The sequence below is a fragment of the Platalea leucorodia genome, assembly GCF_965183815.1.
Source record: "Platalea leucorodia genome assembly, chromosome: 2".
Lineage (NCBI taxonomy): Eukaryota > Metazoa > Chordata > Aves > Pelecaniformes > Threskiornithidae > Platalea > Platalea leucorodia.
Genome location: NC_138824.1, coordinates 89,601,085 through 89,621,335, shown reverse-complemented (window position 1 = coordinate 89,621,335; position 20,251 = coordinate 89,601,085). Strand labels below are relative to the sequence as shown.

Below are 20,251 nucleotides of genomic sequence, written 5' to 3'. Positions count from 1 at the left end.
TAGTCCTTAATGTGTACAATGAAAGTGGAAGTGTGGCAGGGAAGGGAAAGTCACTTGCCTGTGGTCAGCCACCAGGCTCGCTGTTGAAGTGTCCACAGCTCCTGACCCTGGCCCATCTCAGTAGGTGACAGTAATTCATTTTCTCTGACTAACCTAAGCCTTTGCCTTTCTATGAGGACTGCAAAATGAATGCTGATGGCTTACAGTTAGACCCCATGTAAAAGCCTTCAGTTATTGCCTGTTGGGTTACTGAGTTGGATTCATACAAGTGACTCTCAGGAAAAACTGTCATATATTTCTCAGCTCTTCCAGTCAGCCAAACCAAATCTTTAATGAAGGATTAGCTCCTGGAAATTCCAGGATGATAATTTCATAATTACTTCTGTCCTCTAAAAGCATTCCTGGCCTGCACAGATTTGATGATTGCACAGATTTTGCAAACACAGAAGAAAATGTGAGTAACATAGATAATCCAGCACAGACTATCACAGATCAATACAATACCAAATGCAATTTCCCAAGGTCAACGTAGTCCAGAGAGGTGCACAGTCACTAGAAGGCAAGCATACCTTTGTTAAAGCTAGTGCAGAGTTCTCTTGGACAGGGTCTACATCATCCTCCATAGTTGATTTTAGTCATGAGCAGTCATTCTCACAAATCTTACATGACAGTAATAAGCTTAAAACTGAAAACGAACAGTTAAGATAAAAGAATATGGAAATGCTAGAGCTTCAAAGGCCAAATGAAGAGTGCCCTATCAATCATTCTCAAAAGACAGAGCACTTGCTGATCATCTTTTCCATCTTTTTTCCTCTTTTTCTTCTCTTTTTTTTTTTTTTTTTTTTTTTTCCGCAGTCAGGAAATAGAAGAATCATACTTTCTGATATATACATCATATTTTCTGATACTTATTGAAATCTGCTTTTATGTATAAGTATTCAACAGAATCACAGCTGGATAATTATAACCCAGCATGGTCTAATAGAATTAGAAAATTAGTATATTTCTCTCAACAGAATTTGTTTACATTTCTTTCAGTTTTCATTTAACAAACAGAAGGAATTGGTATTAGCCTTGCAAGCTGACATTAACCCAATTAGAAGATTATTAAGGAATCTCTCACTTGATATCTATTGTAATCCTGGCAGCATGAACAAGACAGATTCTTTCTGCTATGCCCTTATGCCCTTCCATTACAGTCATAACAGTCACCCAATACACATCCTCCTTCTCTTCTGCATTCAGATGTTTCTGGTACCACACTACGCTACCTCAATGACGGGGTCTGTGGATTTCCCTTTCCTCTGTCACACAATGGGGACCATGTGTTATCCTAATGATATTCTCCATAACAGGCTGTGGCTATGTTGTACCTCATGGCTCCCTCCTCCTTTTCTGCTGTTTCCCAGTCTTTGCTTGTTTTCCCCTCAACCACTGCTAGGACCTTCTTCCTTGTTAGCAGAGGCTTTGTGTGCTTCCTGCATTCTTACCGCCTGATGCCTGAACTTCTGGTTTTGAATAGGCTTGATTTTTCATTCTGCCAGAGGCTCTCTGGTTTGCCCATTATACCTAGTCTCCCAATCTACTTATTTCTAACACTAATTACCATACACATCTTTGCTGCTTACTCAGAGACAGATGTTTGGTTAGAGGTCTTTGAAGGATACCTTGAATATTTTTTAAAAAGTTATTTCTAAAGATTAGGCTGTATATTGAAATTTGAACAGAACACCAGACATGCCATATTGGAAGATTTCAAGTCTAAATATTATACCTATCATTAAAAATCGATGTCTGATAACAGAGATAAGGAATGCAGGAAACACTTAGGGGAAAAATCTGCCATGAATATGGAACACAGCAAAAGATGCTGGGAGCATGTAAAAAGCTCTTTCATGTTTCATTAAGCATTTCTACACAATGGTTCTTTCCATAACTATGTAAACCGCTAATGAGGAAGTTTGTGATGTCTCACAAGCTCATGCATGCATAGCTCATTAAGTCACAGAAACTATACTGCTGATACAAAGTGGTCTAACAAAAGGCAAGCAGGTGTGCTGAATTCAATAGTATGCATTTTAGCATTTCCCATCAGTTTAGTCCATTCCAGAAGCAAGGTAGTCCCAGAGATGGGAACATGTTCTCTGTATCGCTGAAACATGAATAGGCTTCTGCCTGCAATAATGATCATTTGGGGTCAGTGAGAAGAGTAATACTAATAAATACCTCCTTGAAATCTGTAATCACTACTCATAGTTTTTACTGCACATATGCATGCAAAAGATTTTCTTTACGATTTATTTCCCATTAAAAATGCCAGTGTGGATAGATTGTGGATGCACACAAACAAACGGTCTGATTCCTTGCAATGCTGCTGAAATAGCAAATGAAAGCTGTCCTAAGCCGCATATTTTTGGATCTTAGTGCACGGACTCCTTCTGAGATTACACCATGACCTGACAGAGTTTTCCGTAGCCAGAAATGTCAAATGAACACTACAAAGGACCACTGGTGGCTTCTGTCTTCGTAGAGTCCTTTGGGGTGCCTTGCAGCTGCAAAATATCTTCTAAGAAGAAGAGTATTGAATAGATTGTGTAGAATTTTTTATTTACCTGGTATATATTTGTACTGTATGGAACAAGTTTTGCCCTTCTTTTCTTCTTTGCCTTTCTTTCTATTCTTGACTGGGAAGATAGTGGTAAAGGAAGAAGGAGAAGACAGTGTCCTTTACAGGGTTGAAAGCTTTATAGGGTTCATGGAACAGTCAGCACACTGGAGAAAGAGGGACTGAGGAGCAATAACTGTAATCTAAATCTCTTTCCCAGGAAAGAGTAAAACAATTATTGCCATTGTGGTAACAGCTAGGTATCACTAGTTGAGCAGTGCTCTAGACAGTCCATACATAGTAGAATAGAAATCTTTCCTCCAAAAGCTCGCAGTTTTTGCTTGTGATAAAACAAACATATGGAAAAAAACATGTGGAGACTACAAACCAAGCAAGTTTTAATAATTTCAGTCACAGTTTGCTCTGCCTGGTCATCGCCAGTAAATGTATTTCAGTAACAAGTAGTTTGAAAGAGGATGATACCTGCCTTAGCTGTTTCTGCCATGTATGAAATGAACAGGTATCTGAGTGAGTGTTACAGGATTTTTGATGCTCCTCTGGTGAGTTCTGGTAAGGATGTAGGAAGATAAAGCGGTTTGAGATAATGACTTCCTCTTGTTCAGTGACTTATCTGTCACTTTTATGGTGGATCCTGGGGAAGGAGAACGTCTCTTCCACTCTCAGGGTATTTGGATGAAATTTCAGCAGAAGAGGTAGCCCCTTTCATTACAGGAATTGCCGCTTACGAAACTTTTACTGTTTCAGAAAATGCTCTTTCACGCAAATCTTTCTTGCTTTACTGCTATGAGAAGTGTCTGTCCCACCTCTGCTAGCAGTATAGTCAAAGACTAATTGGAAACTGAATACTTGTCTTTTAAATGTCTCTCAGATAGGCAAGTGGAGAGCTGTCCATCACTGGCAGGTATTCTAGCTCTGTGAAAGGCACAGTGTTTGAATCCCAGATAATCCTTTGCAGTTACACTGGAATAACTCTCAGAAAATAATAACAGCAAAAGAAGGTAGAGCCCAGACTCGAAAATCATCATTATTCATCACAAGAGAAAAATATTTATGATAAGGGTGGGTAGGCACTGTCCAAATAGAGAAAGCCAACTATTTTCTGAGAGAAATGTAAGAAACAGAACTGGAACTAAAGGAAAATTTGATGGCTTTGGCCTTTATGTGAAGGATATATACAGCAGGAGTGTTGCATGTAAAAGTTTCTATTTCCAGCAGGCAGGGAAGATCACTGAAGAAAGTATGCAACCCTCTAGAGAGTGAAGCCTGGCAAGGAGAGAAGGTACATTTTACATGTAGATAGAATAAAATGTTGAGAGTGCTTTTTAAGTCTTTTTAAAGAAACAATTATATTGTTTTTCCAATACAGAATTGATGCAATTGTCCTGAAGGCTTCTGAATCATTTACATCCATAGGGAGCTGCAAAATCTTGAATCCCTATTTATCTTATGTAACCGGAAAGGTTTTAAATTGCAAAGACATCTGAAGTTGATTGGCTAAAGAGAATCAGAAAAAGTTTGGGACTGGAGAAACTCTTAGAATTCCTTTCAATGCCATATTTCTGAAATTAGTTTTATCATTACTTATGTATGCCAGACTTCTACCTCACTATTTTTTTTTTTTTTTTAACTCATTTATTACTCCAGGAAGTATGTTTTTAAAAAATGAAGTTTTAAGAGAAACACGTATAATTTAAACATCCTTAATAATATTATCTACTTCAATCAAAATTAGTGTAAAGATTCTGCCAGAGACACTTTTTCCCGGCATTAATTATTAGAAAAAACCCCAAACATTAATGTAACACAAATTATTTCCTTTAGCTATATGTTAGAGATTCTCCCTCAAGCCGCCTACTTCCAGTTTATTTGTTTTTGTCTTATGTTTTTAAAGAGGCAACACAGGCCTTTACAAATCTTGACCTTTACTAATAATTAACTGATTCTTTTTCTTTCTTTTTTTTTTTTTTTTTTCCTTCTCTGATCTTTGCTTAGAGCAAAATAAACATTCTTTGGATCAATGTTTTAAGTAGGCAGAACTAAGTAGCACAGGTGCATAAGGAAGAATGAAACCTATTGAAAAAATTTTCCTTTTATTGTCTTTCCCCAGTTTGAGTTTCCATATTGAACTCCAAATTTAACAATAATTTTTAATCTTTTTTTTCTTATTTATTAGAAAACAGTCAATAGATAAAACCCAACTTCTCCTTGTCTCTTAAAACACTTTTATGGCTTATTACCATAAAGACAATTATGCAGGATGTGGTTTTTCATCTGTGTGTAAGATAACATGTTTTTTATGGATTTATTGTTATTCCACACAGTCTGTAAAATCTACAGTTACTGTAATCTGGTCCTACTTGTGCCTGTAATCTACACAGGCAACATGTGGATGCCAGAATCCAGTATTTTCCCTTTAAAAAGCTACATTTAAAGGTAGACTGCTGGCTTTAAAACAATGTATCCTTCTGTATCCTTCATAAAAAGAACAGAAAGTATTCTTTTTAGGTATAGATTTACTAGGAAATAAAACTGATGATACTTACATATCATGTTGGCTTTTCATTTTTTAGAATGTATAGTTTTACATTTCCTCTAGTTTGAACTGTCTTAAACTTCAGCAGTGCTTTACCTTGCATTTACAATAAGTACTGAATACATATTTCAGGAAATGCTGCTAGGGGTCAATTACTGAGGCTCAGCTGATCTACAACAACTCAGTCACTCTTGAGACCCCAATTAAGTGACTTGGAAATAACCAGCAATTATACGTACACCACAGTTTCCATCTTCAGTCATCTCTAACTAGTGAAGTCCTCTTTTTCATCTGTGGATTGCTCGTAAACTGCTACTGGCAGTCCAACACTTTGGGTGTGTGGGTTGAGGAGTTGTAGAAGTAGCACCTAACATACCAAGTACTTGTATGGAAGCGGAATCAGCTCCGCTCCCAAATCTCTTCGGCATATCCCTTACCTACATATACCTGGGATCAAGATTATCAAGGAATCTTACACTCACTAACCACCACTGTCAGCAGTTGGGTAGTTAAGGCTTTTCCTATAGTGCATTAGATTGGTCTGCATTCTCTCTCAGCTTTGTCTTTCTACTTGCACTCCATCTGCCTGAAACTTCTACTGTCCTGAGGATTTAGACAACTCCTTGAAAAGCTCAGACATGCTGAATACAGACCTAGAAATAAGTTGCTTTAAATTCTCTTCTTTCCAAGAAGAGTTAGATTTATTTCAACCCTAGAGCATGGGCTGCCATCTGGAGGGTAATCCAACCCCCAAAGTAATATGACCTTTATGTCACCCATGCTCTAGATCCAGTGGAGCCTCCTCCCCTGTGGTAGTTCAGAGCTGCCTCCAGGCACAGCCTTGGCAGTGAAATATCCGCCCAGCGGGGTGACTGCCAAACGCCCACGTGGATCCCCTCATCCATTAGGCTAATTCTGAACAAAGCATAGTGAATTTAGGACACAAAACCACATGAATTACATTTCATGCCTTGGGATATTATGACAGCTCAGAGGAGTTGGTCCACACCCACACTTGTTAACAGATTGCCACAAAGCAAAACAGGAGATAGGGGCAGGGATACTGCAAAGTAGTAGGTGACACCATCTTGCCATAATAGGGATAACACCTCTAAATGACAAGCAAAGTTCAAAGGAGGAGACGTTCGAGCTCTGAGAGATACTGACTTCTCTTGTTACAGTCTTCTCTTTTGATCTGCTTCAGGCTGGAACACCTAATTACATAAAAAGCTTAAGCAAAATGTAGTTGAGAAAAAGAATGTGTGCAGACGCTCACTGAATGCAGGGAGGGTAGGGTTTTGGTAGTTTGGCATGTACGATATGGACCACAGCAGCTCACTATTCTTACAAAAACCTCTGGTTTCCAGAGTAAAGAAAAAAAGGGAAGAATTTCAAAAGCAAAGTGATTTGCTTTTAAAATGATTAATTTGGAACCATTTTCATTGATTGCTTGTAACATAAAGCCAGGCCAAAGTAAAAATAAGGTATCCCACAATCCTAAGATTAGTCATACGATACCTTTTCAGTGTATTGTACAGATAAAGTAGAGACAATAACCTTACTTGTGCAGGTTGTATTAAAGTCAGTATATTTTTTCCATAATAAAGCACTATTTCAAAGGCAGGAACAATCTTGAGATTATTTTTTTCATGCTACTAAGAGGAGCAACTAAAAACGTCTGAAAAATAAATCTTCTGACATGACAATATTAACAGACTGAAAATTTACCAATGAAAATATCATCTGCTAAAATTAAAATTGTCTTTGAAATTTGATGAGCTGTATGACTAAAATCAACCCTTAAAAAATATTTGTTATGTTGTTCTCAGTATCACTAATTTATCATGTATACTTCTGTTGAAAAACGAGAACCATCAACCAGTATGCTTTTTACTCATACAATACAGAGGAGTACAGAGGAGATGAAGCAAGAACAACTGATAAACAAAATTAACTGAATATCTAATTAAAGAGTTGATATGACTAATATACTTTTTTCTTTTATCACAGTAAAATGTGTTCCTTGCTCTCAAGTTTCTGTAACTGGATACCAGATAGCCAATTAAGTAACTCTGATTCATATATAGCTTTAAATAACATCAAAATAATGATGGAATTCTCTCTTGTGTTTGGTCATGGTAAATCATTAACACATCTCAGTTTACAGAGTTACATTTCAATGAATTTAACAGTCAAAAATACAAACACTTTAGAAGACCTGGGCTATAAATTTCTATAATATACCATACGTATGACATTTCCAATTATAAAATTCATGGTGTTAAATGGTTCAATATAAAATATTTCTGAAAGCTCTATTTTAAATATTTTTGAAAACCTAGCATTCAACTGCTGTGTATAGGTATCATGAAGGAAGATATTCACACACTCCAACTTCAGGTATGTCAACCCAGATGTCTAAACAAAGAGTCTAAAATCATATACAGTGAATGGAGTGAGTTGTCTGTGTGCCAAAGTCCAGACAAAAGCCACCTTGATGGGAAGATACAGGTAGCTGCAGAGCAGTTCCACTCTGATGTGGTATGATTTGTGCCATACAGGTGCCTCTTGATCTATATTGACCCTATGAGGAACCTACTGTGACCAAGTATTGACTTAGAGTGATATTTCATAATCAGTTTGAGACAAAACATCTTTATGCTGCCTTCTCCCCCCTTTTCTCCCTGGCTATGCACTCCCACTCTCACCATGTCTTGGCACTAGGGTTTGTTGCACCCATGTCACCATCAGCATAGCAAGCCATCTAGCAAAAATTGTTCTTTTTTTCTTTGGGATTACTTTTCAGCCATCTCAAAAACCCTGTGAGCATGAGTGCTGAAGCTGACTGAAAGAAGAGGAGAGCGACAGGGGGCAGGTGTCAGAGCAGCACAGATTTACACCACATTAAAGCAATCGTGAAACATCACACCATTAATGGCTAACCTAGCTGCCAGGTAAAATTGTGTGCCCTTGAGAGGCTCCACTGACTAATTCAAGAACCTATTCGAGTCAGAGGTCTCAAGCTGGACAAAGTGAACACTCTTCATAATATGTAAATTGCAGGAACACAAAGGTATTGACAGCAATTGAAGTTAGACATCTAAATATTTTTGTGCATCTGACTCTAAATGGATTTTTATGTTTTTGATAACTTCCTCTTTCATGGTGACTGTGTCAGAAGCATTTTAAACAGAAAACAACAACAAAAAAAAAAGGCGTTTGCATGTCCAGAGATTCCAGGAAACAGTTAGTAGCAAAATTTGCCTTCTCCCCAGGCTTATCTCTTCTATAATAATAGAAGCTTGTACAGTCCCTTCTCTCTTGATCTGCTGGTGTGCTGGCTCAAGACTGCCCTGGAAACCAAACTCCATTTTCTATGTACCCTGTTCTCCTTACCTCAAGGAAAGACTGATATCAGGAATCTCACTGATTTGAGTACTCAGATGATGGGAGGTATTTGCGTTTATAAGCTTTTTAAAATATCTGACCTTTCCAAAGCATTGGGAAACTAAAAATGGCACCTTGTATACTCTATTTGTGATAAAATGAATGTTTTGACACTCATTACCATTTGACAAAGGAAAAAAAAAAATAAAAAGAAGATTGTACAATATTGGCTTCTCTATTTGTAAATCATCTTTCTTCATATGGGAGTTGAATCTCCATATTAAAGGTTGAAAATGTCTTCCAAAAAGAAATTCTCTAATTTTGACTTGTGGGATGAATCCTCTGTTTAAAAGAAACTAGTGAGAGACTAAAAACACACACAACAAACCCAAAAAACCTCTCTACTAATATTTAAACTATAACAAACCTGTAGGTATCTCTAGTATCAATCTCTAAAAGTATTGTAAAATCAGCACCAAGAAGCTAGTCCTCTTATGATTTTTAATGAGCAGAAACGTACCATGCATGTTTTTAGAAATCCCATGGAAAATCTGACCCTGAATGAATTATTTAAAAATACAAGCATTTATTACTTGAAATGAATTGCCTAGAATGAGCTGTCAAAGAAACAAAACATATGACCCTATAGCCTCACATCTCAAATCTATCCATTACATTAGTGTAGGGAGAGGTAATTTTGTAATGTTTGTAACTTTTTCTTAATAACCCTAATGTGGTTTAACTGAAGTTTTGTTTCTGTAGTGAATATGAATAGTCACTTGATACGTTTTATTTCTTGGTAAGTATGACATTTTTTCTAATATTTCCTTTCCGGTAAATATTTTCAGTTATTATAAACTAATTATTGGAATGATACCAGTATATTTATAATATAGCACATATCTATTTAAAGGATACTTTAAGCAGTTGAAATGACTGGTACATTAGAAGATGACATTTGCTGCAGAGTTCAAGGTAGATACCCAAGACAGGCCTCGAAAATAACTAGATCCTAAGGTGTAAATTTAAATTCCGGTTTTACTGAAGTAGATGCCTTCTCTCTCTTTTAACTTCCGAGCTCCACGGTTCTCAAGAGTTACCTCTGAGTTTAGTGAAACAAGTGTTTAACCCTTGTTTCTTTTTATTTGGATTTTTTTTGTGTATACTTTCAGATTGGCATGAAAACTAAGCGCTGAATAAATCTCTTATTGCAGGTGATATTTTAATTTCTTCTGTGGAAACAAGAAAAAGTAACTAAGTAGTCCATTGCCAGAATTGTACCTTAGGCAAAAGGATAAGAAATTAAAAGACAGATCGTGGAAAATACTGTTGTGTTGTCTTTTGCTTATAGCTGTCTAGTGCTTTCTGGGAGGGACATAGGGCACAAATTATGATTGGCATGTGAGTGTTAAACACATTGCTGGTAATTTGTTGTCAAATATGAAATTTGAACTAATAACCATATGTATCCTATTATTCTCAAGCCTAACCCAAAGCAAAGGATTGCACTGACCGATAGTTCTTCATCATGCATTCATCACTACTAAAGTGTTATATGAAGGTTTACAATACATGCCATAAATAAACTATCGTTGGAATTATTTTCTTTCTTTAATCAATTATGCTATGTAGCATCAAACAGAATTTCCATGAGTCTTTTTTTATTTGCAAATTCCTCAGATATTAAATATAATATAAAATTAAATCGCTAGTGAATTGGCCATTTATAACAAATGTGTGTTGAGTATATCTGGGGATATTATATTCTGCATTCATTCATAATATACTGTGTAAACAGACAAGAATAGCACTTAGATATGAACAATCTGAACTTTGTGTTACATGTCTGTTAACAAATATAAAAAAGATCCTGTTCAATTGATTGTTTCAAAATATTCATACTGTAGGAATTTATCACAAGTATTTAAGCCCTTCAGTCCCTCAATGTTTCTCCAAAAAACTTTCCATTTTCTATTGACATGACAAACTGTCAAATCCCCAATAACTATTGCTATTAATAATGCATGCAGATTTAGATGGATTTTTAAGAATGAAACCTGTGTATAACACTAAACTTTAATACAATCTACAAATCCGTAGTACATCTAAGACAAAAACAATGTTCAATGCAGCTTCTTGTAAAAGCACTCCTAATTTGGACTGCATGAACATATGGTGACTTCACCAATAATGCTGGAAAGCATTTATTCTAGAACTGGAAAGCAGACTAATTCCTGGGAGAAAAAAAACTGTACTAGTGTTTGTCATTCCACCAGTGGCCCAAAGACATCCTTACTGAAGACTGTTACTGCTCATAAGAGATCTGTATCTCTAAAGCAGAATATTCTGGAGGAGTTCATTAATTTAAAATTGTTATCAATCATTAATTTAAAATAGTTATCAATGATAAGTACTTAGGACACAGTGTTAAATTTTGATTTTGATATTCACTACTTAACATTTTAATGCTTTTCCATAGTACCATTAAGTGATGTTTTATTTTTTTGTGTGCAAGGGAACACTTGTGTGTCTTTCAACACTAGATACGATGAGGCACCTAAATATAATTTAGAAACACAAAGTATATCTTGGAGCCAAAACTCTGGCAAAAACAATTTCAGAACAATGTGACTCCTGATGTTTCAAATTTACAGAATTACAGTCTTTTTAGGACTATAATTTCATAGGGTGGAAATCATGTACAGTATGTGCCTATTTCTAAATTGCATTTCTTGATGTATGGTATTCTGTACTTATTATGATCTTGGTTTCAATAAGTTATATCCTGCTGTCTCTCACAGAGAATTCTTATAAAAGTTTTGCTGTATCTGATTATATTTTATTTTTCTAGTAAGAGACACATGAATTTTGATTGTTTAAGAGTCTTAGATAGGAAACCAAACTTTTGGATGATCATCCAACTGATATGGAAAATCTTTTGATGTTCCACAATCTTCTCTCATATTCTAAAAATAAACTCAATGTTTACCTTTTTAATAGGAAATGTGAAAAATTACACAAACAGTCTGAAATAGAAAAATCTCATATATCTAATCTGTACATAGAGAATGAAATGTACATAGTTGCAGAGAGACTGAACAGACAAACACTTTTTATTGCATTAAATCCTATTTAGATGCTTAACACGGAAAGTACCTCAGATAAGTATGGTATATAGTACCCTCTAGAGCAGACATTTCTCAATGGATTATAATTTAACATTAATAAAGATGTTTTATTATTCCATTGTTAGTTCAGATAAATGTTTCCTGGACAAAGCATTAATAAAGTGGGATAAAATTTGTACAAGTGCATTGTCAAGTTTTATCTACACATGTATACTTTCGTATATATATGTTATATATATAGGGAGAGATTAGTTATACAAGTATATGTATTTATTCTCAGATGAGCACACAGATGGAGAAAGAGAGAAAAATAAACATTTAAAATACATAGATATGCTATTTCTAATTATCTTAATTGTGATCTTTTAGGGTTTGATTACATTAGGAAAAAGAGGGGAAAGAAAATCAGTTGACATGTTGTCACTGAGCTGTAACTGCAAACCTTTCCTTAGTGCAGTTGAATGTTTCTGACTAACTTATTGTCTCCTTTTTAGTAAATAATGTTTGGCCCTTCATGGACAGCCTCAGCTACAGAATAGCTGTATTAATGCAGTCTAAAGGTTGAAAGTCTAAAGAAGGTACTATAGGGTACCTAGGAAATATTTTTCTTTTATTTTAATAATCAGATCTTAGTAATTAAAATCTCCCTTATTACCATGTGGTTTTCTTCACTAGATTTTTTTTTTTCCCCCCTGAGTCAAGACCTTTGGAAGTCCTCAGTCCATTTTTACTTTGGGAACATACTTCTATACTATACTTCTCCATTTGGAACTGGAAAATTGAGCTGAAAATGCCAAGAAAAAATTTGAAAATTATTTTCTTTCTTTCCAGTAGAATGTATAAAACAGCATGTATGAGATTTTGGTCAACTTGCATCTGGCTAGGTTAAAAAACTACATTTCAAACATTTGAGTTTTCATGTACCAGTCTTCAGTTAAATCATGGACTGTGCAAGTGAGTCTTTAAGCAAAGCTTTTTCCATTGAAAGTCCTGCTATTCGAATAGGTGAGCACACTAAACTGAACTTTAGCCCACAAATTATGATATGATATTAAAGCAAAACATTTTAGAACAGTGAGGCTAGGAATTTTTCAATGAAAACTTTTTTTTTTAGATATTAGTTTGTTGAAAACTAACTTTTTACAATAAATAGTTCAAACAGAAAAAAAGGACTTTATTACTTTTTTTTTTTTTTACCTTTTCAAAACACCATTAATTGTTTTATGAAAGTAAAACTCAAGCTCTCAGGTAAATAACAAAACAGGTGATATGTGTAAAGTAATTTTGGAATTTACAGTTTTGATTATTCCCATGTGAAACTGTTGCTCATATTATGCTAATCTAATAATAGAATATATCAAAGAACCAAAGTGTCCAATCGAATCACATGACTGAAAAAGATCAATTTGGTTTAAAGAATGTTGATGTAATCAAATAGATTAAAAATCCCTATATCATAATGAAAAAAATTCTGGTCCTATTACAAAGTGGATATAGCAATTAGATGAAATGTGTAGAGATAAAAATTAATAATTTTAGATGTTCTTTGATTTTAATTTTCATCCTGAAAGGAGGCACAGATTGCTAGTTATTTCATATCACTTTAGTTAATTTATTTATACAGCTACTGATTAAGCTAGTTAAGGAGGGCTTTTATCATTAACAAGGCCAATTTGTGTAGAAGATTTTTATGACAACATAGTGCTATAAATGAAGTAGCATTCTCCTCTCCCTGATGATTTACCTCTGGCACTTCTTTGTATTCTTACTTTAGAAATAATACATTAAAAGTAGTTTCAGTGACATTTTTTCTTGAATATGTGTGGGGAAGGAGGAGAAAGAAGCAAGCCCCAATTCATTAGATAACAGTCAATTTAATTTTATTGAAATTCAGGAAAACTCATTTCATTCAGGTGACAGAGAAAGTGTTCAGGTGCCTGTCTAAACTTATCTTTTAGGTCCATTCATATAGTGCTGGAAATCCTTTATTCCTTTTTTCTTTTCTCCAACATCAAGCCTAGCTAAAAATAATTCAACAATTACTTTATTTTTCTGGGTGAATTTTGGCATTTCAAATTACAGCCTTGTGCAGAATCAGGAAACACAGTGAAAAGTGGGGAGGACACAGGCTAACTAGCTTGTGAATGTTTCAAATAATCATTGAGTTTTAGGTTTTTTTAATTCAGATCCATTACTGCCTGTTGTGGAGACACATGTCGTCTTTAGTAACATGAAGATGGACTAAGTCTATACTAAAATCAAATTCTCTTTAGTCAGACTAAACGTATTCCTGTTTCCTTGAGGAGGACAGATATTTGACAGTGCTGGTGGGAAAAACAATGTTACCTGAAAGACAGGTGAAACTGAAAAGACTCAGAATTTACCAATATAGAAAAACAGAACATAATTTTTATATAAATATACATATCATGGATATAATATATTTATATCATAAATATATAACATCTACATTAATCTAGAATTAAAAACACAGTTATCTGAAGGTTTAGGATTTTTCATATGTAAGAAAAAATGTCAAATAATTCCTTTCTGAACAGGTCTGAACTGAAAAGTTTGTATTTTTATTATTATTACATGGGGTTTTTTATGTTAGCAGGGATTTGTTTGAGTCTGTTAGCGTGTTGAGGGTGCAAGGAAGAATATTGTGGGATGAAGTTCCTTGGGTCATTATGTTATTCTTCATTAAATGTGCCTTGCCTCCCCTTGCCTCCCATTCATTGCCTGCTTTTCTCCCATCCCTGGCATATGCTGCTGACAGCCCGCGGAGTTGCTCTGAGCTGAGTGGGAAACACTCCTCATCTCCTTAAAGCTCCAAGCTTCTTGCAGGCTGCATACTTTTGAAGACTGTATTTGACATAATATTTTATCTGGAGTCATTTTTTCCAGAGAAGCAGTTTATATTGAGGTCACCACAGCTACCTAAGAACCCTTTTAACAGGAGAAAAGCTTAAAAAGAAAAAAGTATTTTTACCCTTGCAACAGGATTAAGTTATTGATTACAAAATTGGAAGTGAAGTTACAAACAAAAACATTAAATGCAGAACAGGATAAATTGGGAACTAATCTTTCTTTTCTCATCTAAGATTTCTCTGCTTCATCCTTTGGCTGTCTCATGCTGTCTTTTAAGAAAAGCTTTTGAGAAATGATTTTTTTCTTCCGTTTCTATCCTGCACTTCTATCTTGTGCTTTTCTGGTTACTATTCAGTGTGATAAAAAGATCTTTCAGATAAGGTCGCAAGATTCCTGTGACTCCCTAAGGTTGCTCATTGCAGTGCAGCCATGCTTAACACTCTCCCAAACATTTGGTGAATAGCAGGATACCTTTCCCATGTCTGACTGTGGACAGCTTGAGCGTGATGGAAGCCTGTAGGTTCATAGGATTGAGGAGTGCAGATTCTCCAGATCTGGTTTCTTTCCTTTTGTCTTAGCAAGTCAAACCGCAGTTGCTAACCTATGCCATAACACTCCGTCAGTCACCCCTTAGAGAAACTCCTTCCTTAATGTGCAGTCACCTTTTGGTCTGATGCTGTTTTACAGAAGCCATGCAACACAATAATACAACAGGTCTGTGGTCCCATGACATTAATTTTAATTGCTGGTGTATAGAAGAGACCAATATATCTCAGCAATAAATGTCAGATATATCTGTCATTCAGCAGTGCTGGAGCCAAACCAATGAGATATGCCTGGAGTCTTCCCACCTTGATGGGAAAACACTGCATGGAGGTGCCCTGTTTAAGAACTGAACTCCAGTAGCTCCTTTGGCAGCAAACACACTGGGGTTACTGAGGGCTTCATCAAAAGTATGCCCAGCACCACTCCCCAGAGGCCTGCCAGCAGGGGAACATTTTGAGGTGAACCATCACTATTGATGTTTTAGCACACCACACGCACCTGGAGAATCACACACATCCCTGTAAATTATGTATGTGCCCCCCTGGGCATGCCTTGACATTTGCAACCTGCTTCATTTCCAGTTTAAGGTGGAGGACTGCAAGGTGAGAAGCACAGAAATGTGGGGGGAGAGCAGGGATTGCCCCAACTCCCCACTGCACTGACTTGTAACCTGCTAATGAAATCCCAGTCTACCTCAAGGTCCTCCTTGCTTGCTCTCCCTTTTCTGTGCCACCCATTCCACTTATGTCCCTTCCACCAACATATTTATTTTCCAAATAAGGGGCAAATACACCATCCCAAACACATTCTGGAGGACTAACGTTTTCTGGCAGCATCTAGACTAGTCTGCAACATGTGGTCACCCCAAGCCTCAGGTGGATAGGAGGCTGCTGGCTTAGGTAACTATCTAAGGTTTGGCTAAGTGAACCTTGACATTATCCCAACATTAAAATATTTTGCATTTTTTGCAGGATATGAACTGGCCCCCTGAAAAGAATGCTAGCTTTCCTCAGTGAAAGTGAAACATAGACCTTTCAAATGTCATCCAGCAGGACTAAGACATTAAATCTAAGAGTGAAACAACATAATTTTTGTGTCAAGAAACTATCACTTTTTTGCACTTGCTCCAGTTCTCACAGGCTTTTTCACAGGCTTTTAAACATCAAATTAATATATTCTTGTAGCTTCTTGATATAAGGCTAAGTATTACAGTTTCACATTTATTATGGTCAGACTTTCCCATCTGTGTCTGAAAGTGACATTTTCAAATTAAATCTTTCATATTCATCAATAGCAGTTTAGTTTTCTGAAAAGTATCTTTTCCAAACCCAGCACTTCTCAAATTATTTAATCTGTTTCTTAGAACTATGAGAAATCAAAGATATGATTAATTCTAAAAATCATAGATAAAAAGCATCTAGCTAGCCATTAATAATTATACTTATTGAAATAGTCTCACTCATACAGTATATTTAGCAAGACAACATCAAAGCCCAAAAAGGTTCTGCCTTTTGTTTTTTCATCAAAAATATCTCAGTAAGCAACATTAGTTAGGAAAAAAATGTGTAGAGTCACTTTACTCGCTGTTCCCTAGGCTTGTGTTCAAATGAAAAGGTAAAATCATCTAGGATTGTCATATAGGAAAAGTTTTCTGAGTTGGTATATCAGAAACAATACCTTGAGAACAACAGAAATTAGCTCTAGAAGGAAATATGCTACATCTCCCCTTTTCTACATAATTATTTCTGAAAACATGTGTATCAGCATCTCAGAATATTACCTGAATAGCATGAATCATTTTAAGTAATATTTTATGAATATCAAACCAAAGATGAATTATTCTCTGGCCACTATTAGGCTGGCAAACATCATAAAATGTTCTGCCAATGACTGTCAGAATTAATTTGCAACCCTTCTGCTTTTTCTCTTTTTGTGCTGCAGAATGTACTGAGTTTTGCTTGCTTTATTTATTTTTTTTCCTATGAGATTTAGACAAGCACCAGATTTGTTTCCATTTGTTTCTGTAGCTAACATGCTAGAAGATCTATCAATAGGTTACTGTTCTGACACCAAAGCATAATTCCAGTGTAACCTACTGAAGACTGTTTCTTACAAGTTGCCCTATGTGTTGATCCACAAAGGAGATGGTTTGTTATACCCTGCAAACTGAGTAGTAACTCATGCACTTAGCTTTGGAGCCTTAATTACCTGTATGGCAGTAGGAGACCAAAGTGACAAAACATACCCACCATCCACTAGGCTAGAAAAAGTGAAGCAAAATGGTTTCTTCGTGCATCAGTTTCCCTCCATTCATCTTTACATATATATCCGTGCATTCAGAACAATCAGATGCTATTATGTTAACTTCTCACTGTTTGCTGGATGGTTTTAGACCAGCACAACATTTATAATTACAGAATGCCTTTGCAATTCCATAAGTAATCGCCAAAGTAAAGAAGTCTTGCAAGCAGAATTTAAACCACAAAATCCCACTGAATCCTACAGTGTGTGTGTATATATATATATAAAAATATATACAGAAAAGGGAAAATTCAGAAAGAAAACCTCAGGTACACTTATAACTATAGACTTTCAGCAAAAGTAAAAAACAGTATCAGTAATATTCAAGAGCTTAGTATTCAGTATTAATTATGACCATTTTTTTTGTGAACAACAATCTTCTAGATGGTATATGATACATCTCTGCATGGAAACAAAGTATGTTTAATGCCTTTTCAATGAAATTATTAATGCCAACATACCATCACATTACCATCATTCTTTAACACATCAAATACCTTCATACAATTTGAATAGAAATTATGTATTTGCTACTTACCTAACTGGGTCTCCTGAATTGTTAGCTTACTCTCCAAGGGGTGTAAAAGCTTTGGTGGTTTATCTGTTAGTGGTGCTAGAAAAGAAAGAAATTCACATATATAGTTTTCTTATTATAAGATTACTTCCCTCCTCCCTTTTGATCTACCCTGAAATAACATTAGTAGACTTATGCAAGTTGTGGAATAGGAAGAGTTTTGTAGTGGTCAAAAACCTTCTGAATGTTGTTGAAGCATGTTCAAACCACACAGCTAAATAGTGCAGCTATTCTACTAGAGTCATCATCTGTATATTTAATTCCTAGAAGTAACATTGATCATTACTACTTTTGCTGTTGTTACCAAGTGCACTCTTTGCTGATCTCTGACAGATCAGTGCATGCTATATGAAAAAAGAACATTCATTTATTTTTTTCTTTAAAATTGATAGAAAATGTTCATGGGAAAGCTGCAACTTTTGTAGTCACCTGGAACATTTTGATGTTTTGCTTTTCAACGTTAATTCATACTTCAGTCTTTAACACAGATTATGGGCTGTCAGAGATTCAAAGTACATTTGACATTTTGATATAACTCTATCATATTTTTTCCCTCCAACTTGTCAAAATCACTGTTCCCATTCTTACTGACACACACATATCCACATGTGGATGGGTTTAATCTACTAAACACACTCATCTCCTGTCAGTTGAATTGCAGGAGAGGTTTAGCTGCATTCTCTTTACTATATTTCCTCTGCTCTTTGATTAAATTATCAATGCCCTTTAAAATCTACAGTATTAATTTCAACTTTGCAGCCATTACAAAATGGATCCATTATCAACTCATATGTTTCTACTTTACAGAGGTTTTCCTTTATCTGACCAGAGCATAAACCCACTCAATTGGTGTCTGGGATGTTGACCCATCAGATCTAGTACTGAATCAAAATATCTCTTCAAGGATGGAAAGAGAACTGGATTTGGTCCATAGACCCTCTTTCAGTTCATTTTTCCAGCAACAGCTTCTACTCTATACAGGAAATCATTCTGCACTACAGACTTTGGAGAGAGCCACAGCTGTGAAAGACTTTCTGGCAACATCTGTGGGTTGTTACTTTTCTTTACACTGATTTTAATGTTTTTTAGCTCTTTTTGTCTCTCTTTTCTTTTTTTTTTTTTTTTTTTTATTTATTTTCTTGGGGGCTAAAGTGGGTGGAAGGGAACAGGATTCGAAATAATATTTTTTCTTAAACTGCAAAATTAGTCATTCCCATTTCTTAACTTCTCTGTAAAGGCCCATAATTTGTCAGCACATTGCCATTTTTTAAACATCATCCACTATGAATTTAAATTTAGTTTTGCAGTTCTGTCATTCTCAACTCAATTACCATTCATCAGATAATGTCTTCTGAGTCACTGTTGTTCTAAATCTGTTTTGAAATTCTGAGCAAACAAAGTTCTCTCATTGTAAGTAAAGATATAGTAACTGGCAGAGTTAATCTGAATGCAACAAATAAGTAGACTAGAAAACAGTATTTTCATCAATTTAAGCAAAGATCGACATTACTTTTGTGGTCCTGTACTTCAGGTCTCTAACAGATGTCCTACTTTTAAATGAACAGGCACAGAATGCTAATATATGCAGGTAAATCATCCTTCAACAACAGTATGAAGTTATTATAAGATTTGTGCCCAATTTAATTTTCCCATAACTTGTGAGATTCAATAGATAATTTAACAGAGAAAATGTTACTGAAAATAATAAATTAGACACAGAACTGATGTATCAGAATCACAGGAGCATGTAGGCTGGAAAGACCCTCTGGAGGCCAAGTGGTCCAACCTATTGTTCAAAGCAGGTCCAATAGAGTAGGTTGTCAGTACCTCATCCATCATGTTCTGAACATCTCTGGATGGAGATTTCACCACTTCAGGTATTCCAGCCCCCCAAAACCTTGTGGTCCTGCACTAGACTCAATCCAGTATGTCCATTCTTTTTGTACACTGGGGAGCCCGAAATTTGACACAGCATTCCAGATGTGCCCTCACAGATGCTAAACAGATGTGAAGGATCACCCTCCTGGACCTGCTTGCTAAATTCTTGGCTTTGCCAACTCATGCTCAACTTACTGTCCACCTGGGCTGCCAGGACCTTTCCTGCAAAGCTTTTTTCTACTCAGTCAGTCCCCAGTTCTGCACTGCTGCACGAGGTTATTCCACTCCTGAGCAAAATGTTGTATTTGCCTTTGTTGGACTCCATGACTTTCTCCAACTTGTCAAGGTCTCCCTAAACAGCAGACCTGCCCTCCACTTTGTCACCCGTTCCTCCCATTTTGCTGAGA

General features: G+C 35.8%; 1 protein-coding gene across 1 annotated transcript in view; it reads right to left on the bottom strand.

Annotated features, from left to right (window-relative positions):
• IL1RAPL1 (interleukin 1 receptor accessory protein like 1) overlaps window positions 1–20,251 on the bottom strand; it is a gene marked incomplete at both ends in the record, with an annotated part of 704,116 nt that overhangs the window by 157,454 nt on the left and 526,411 nt on the right. Inside the window, one exon of the mRNA XM_082330883.1 lies at window positions 17,931–18,005. Within this exon, the coding sequence (XP_082187009.1) occupies window positions 17,931–18,005 (75 nt within the window). The remainder of the gene's footprint in view (window positions 1–17,930; window positions 18,006–20,251) is intronic.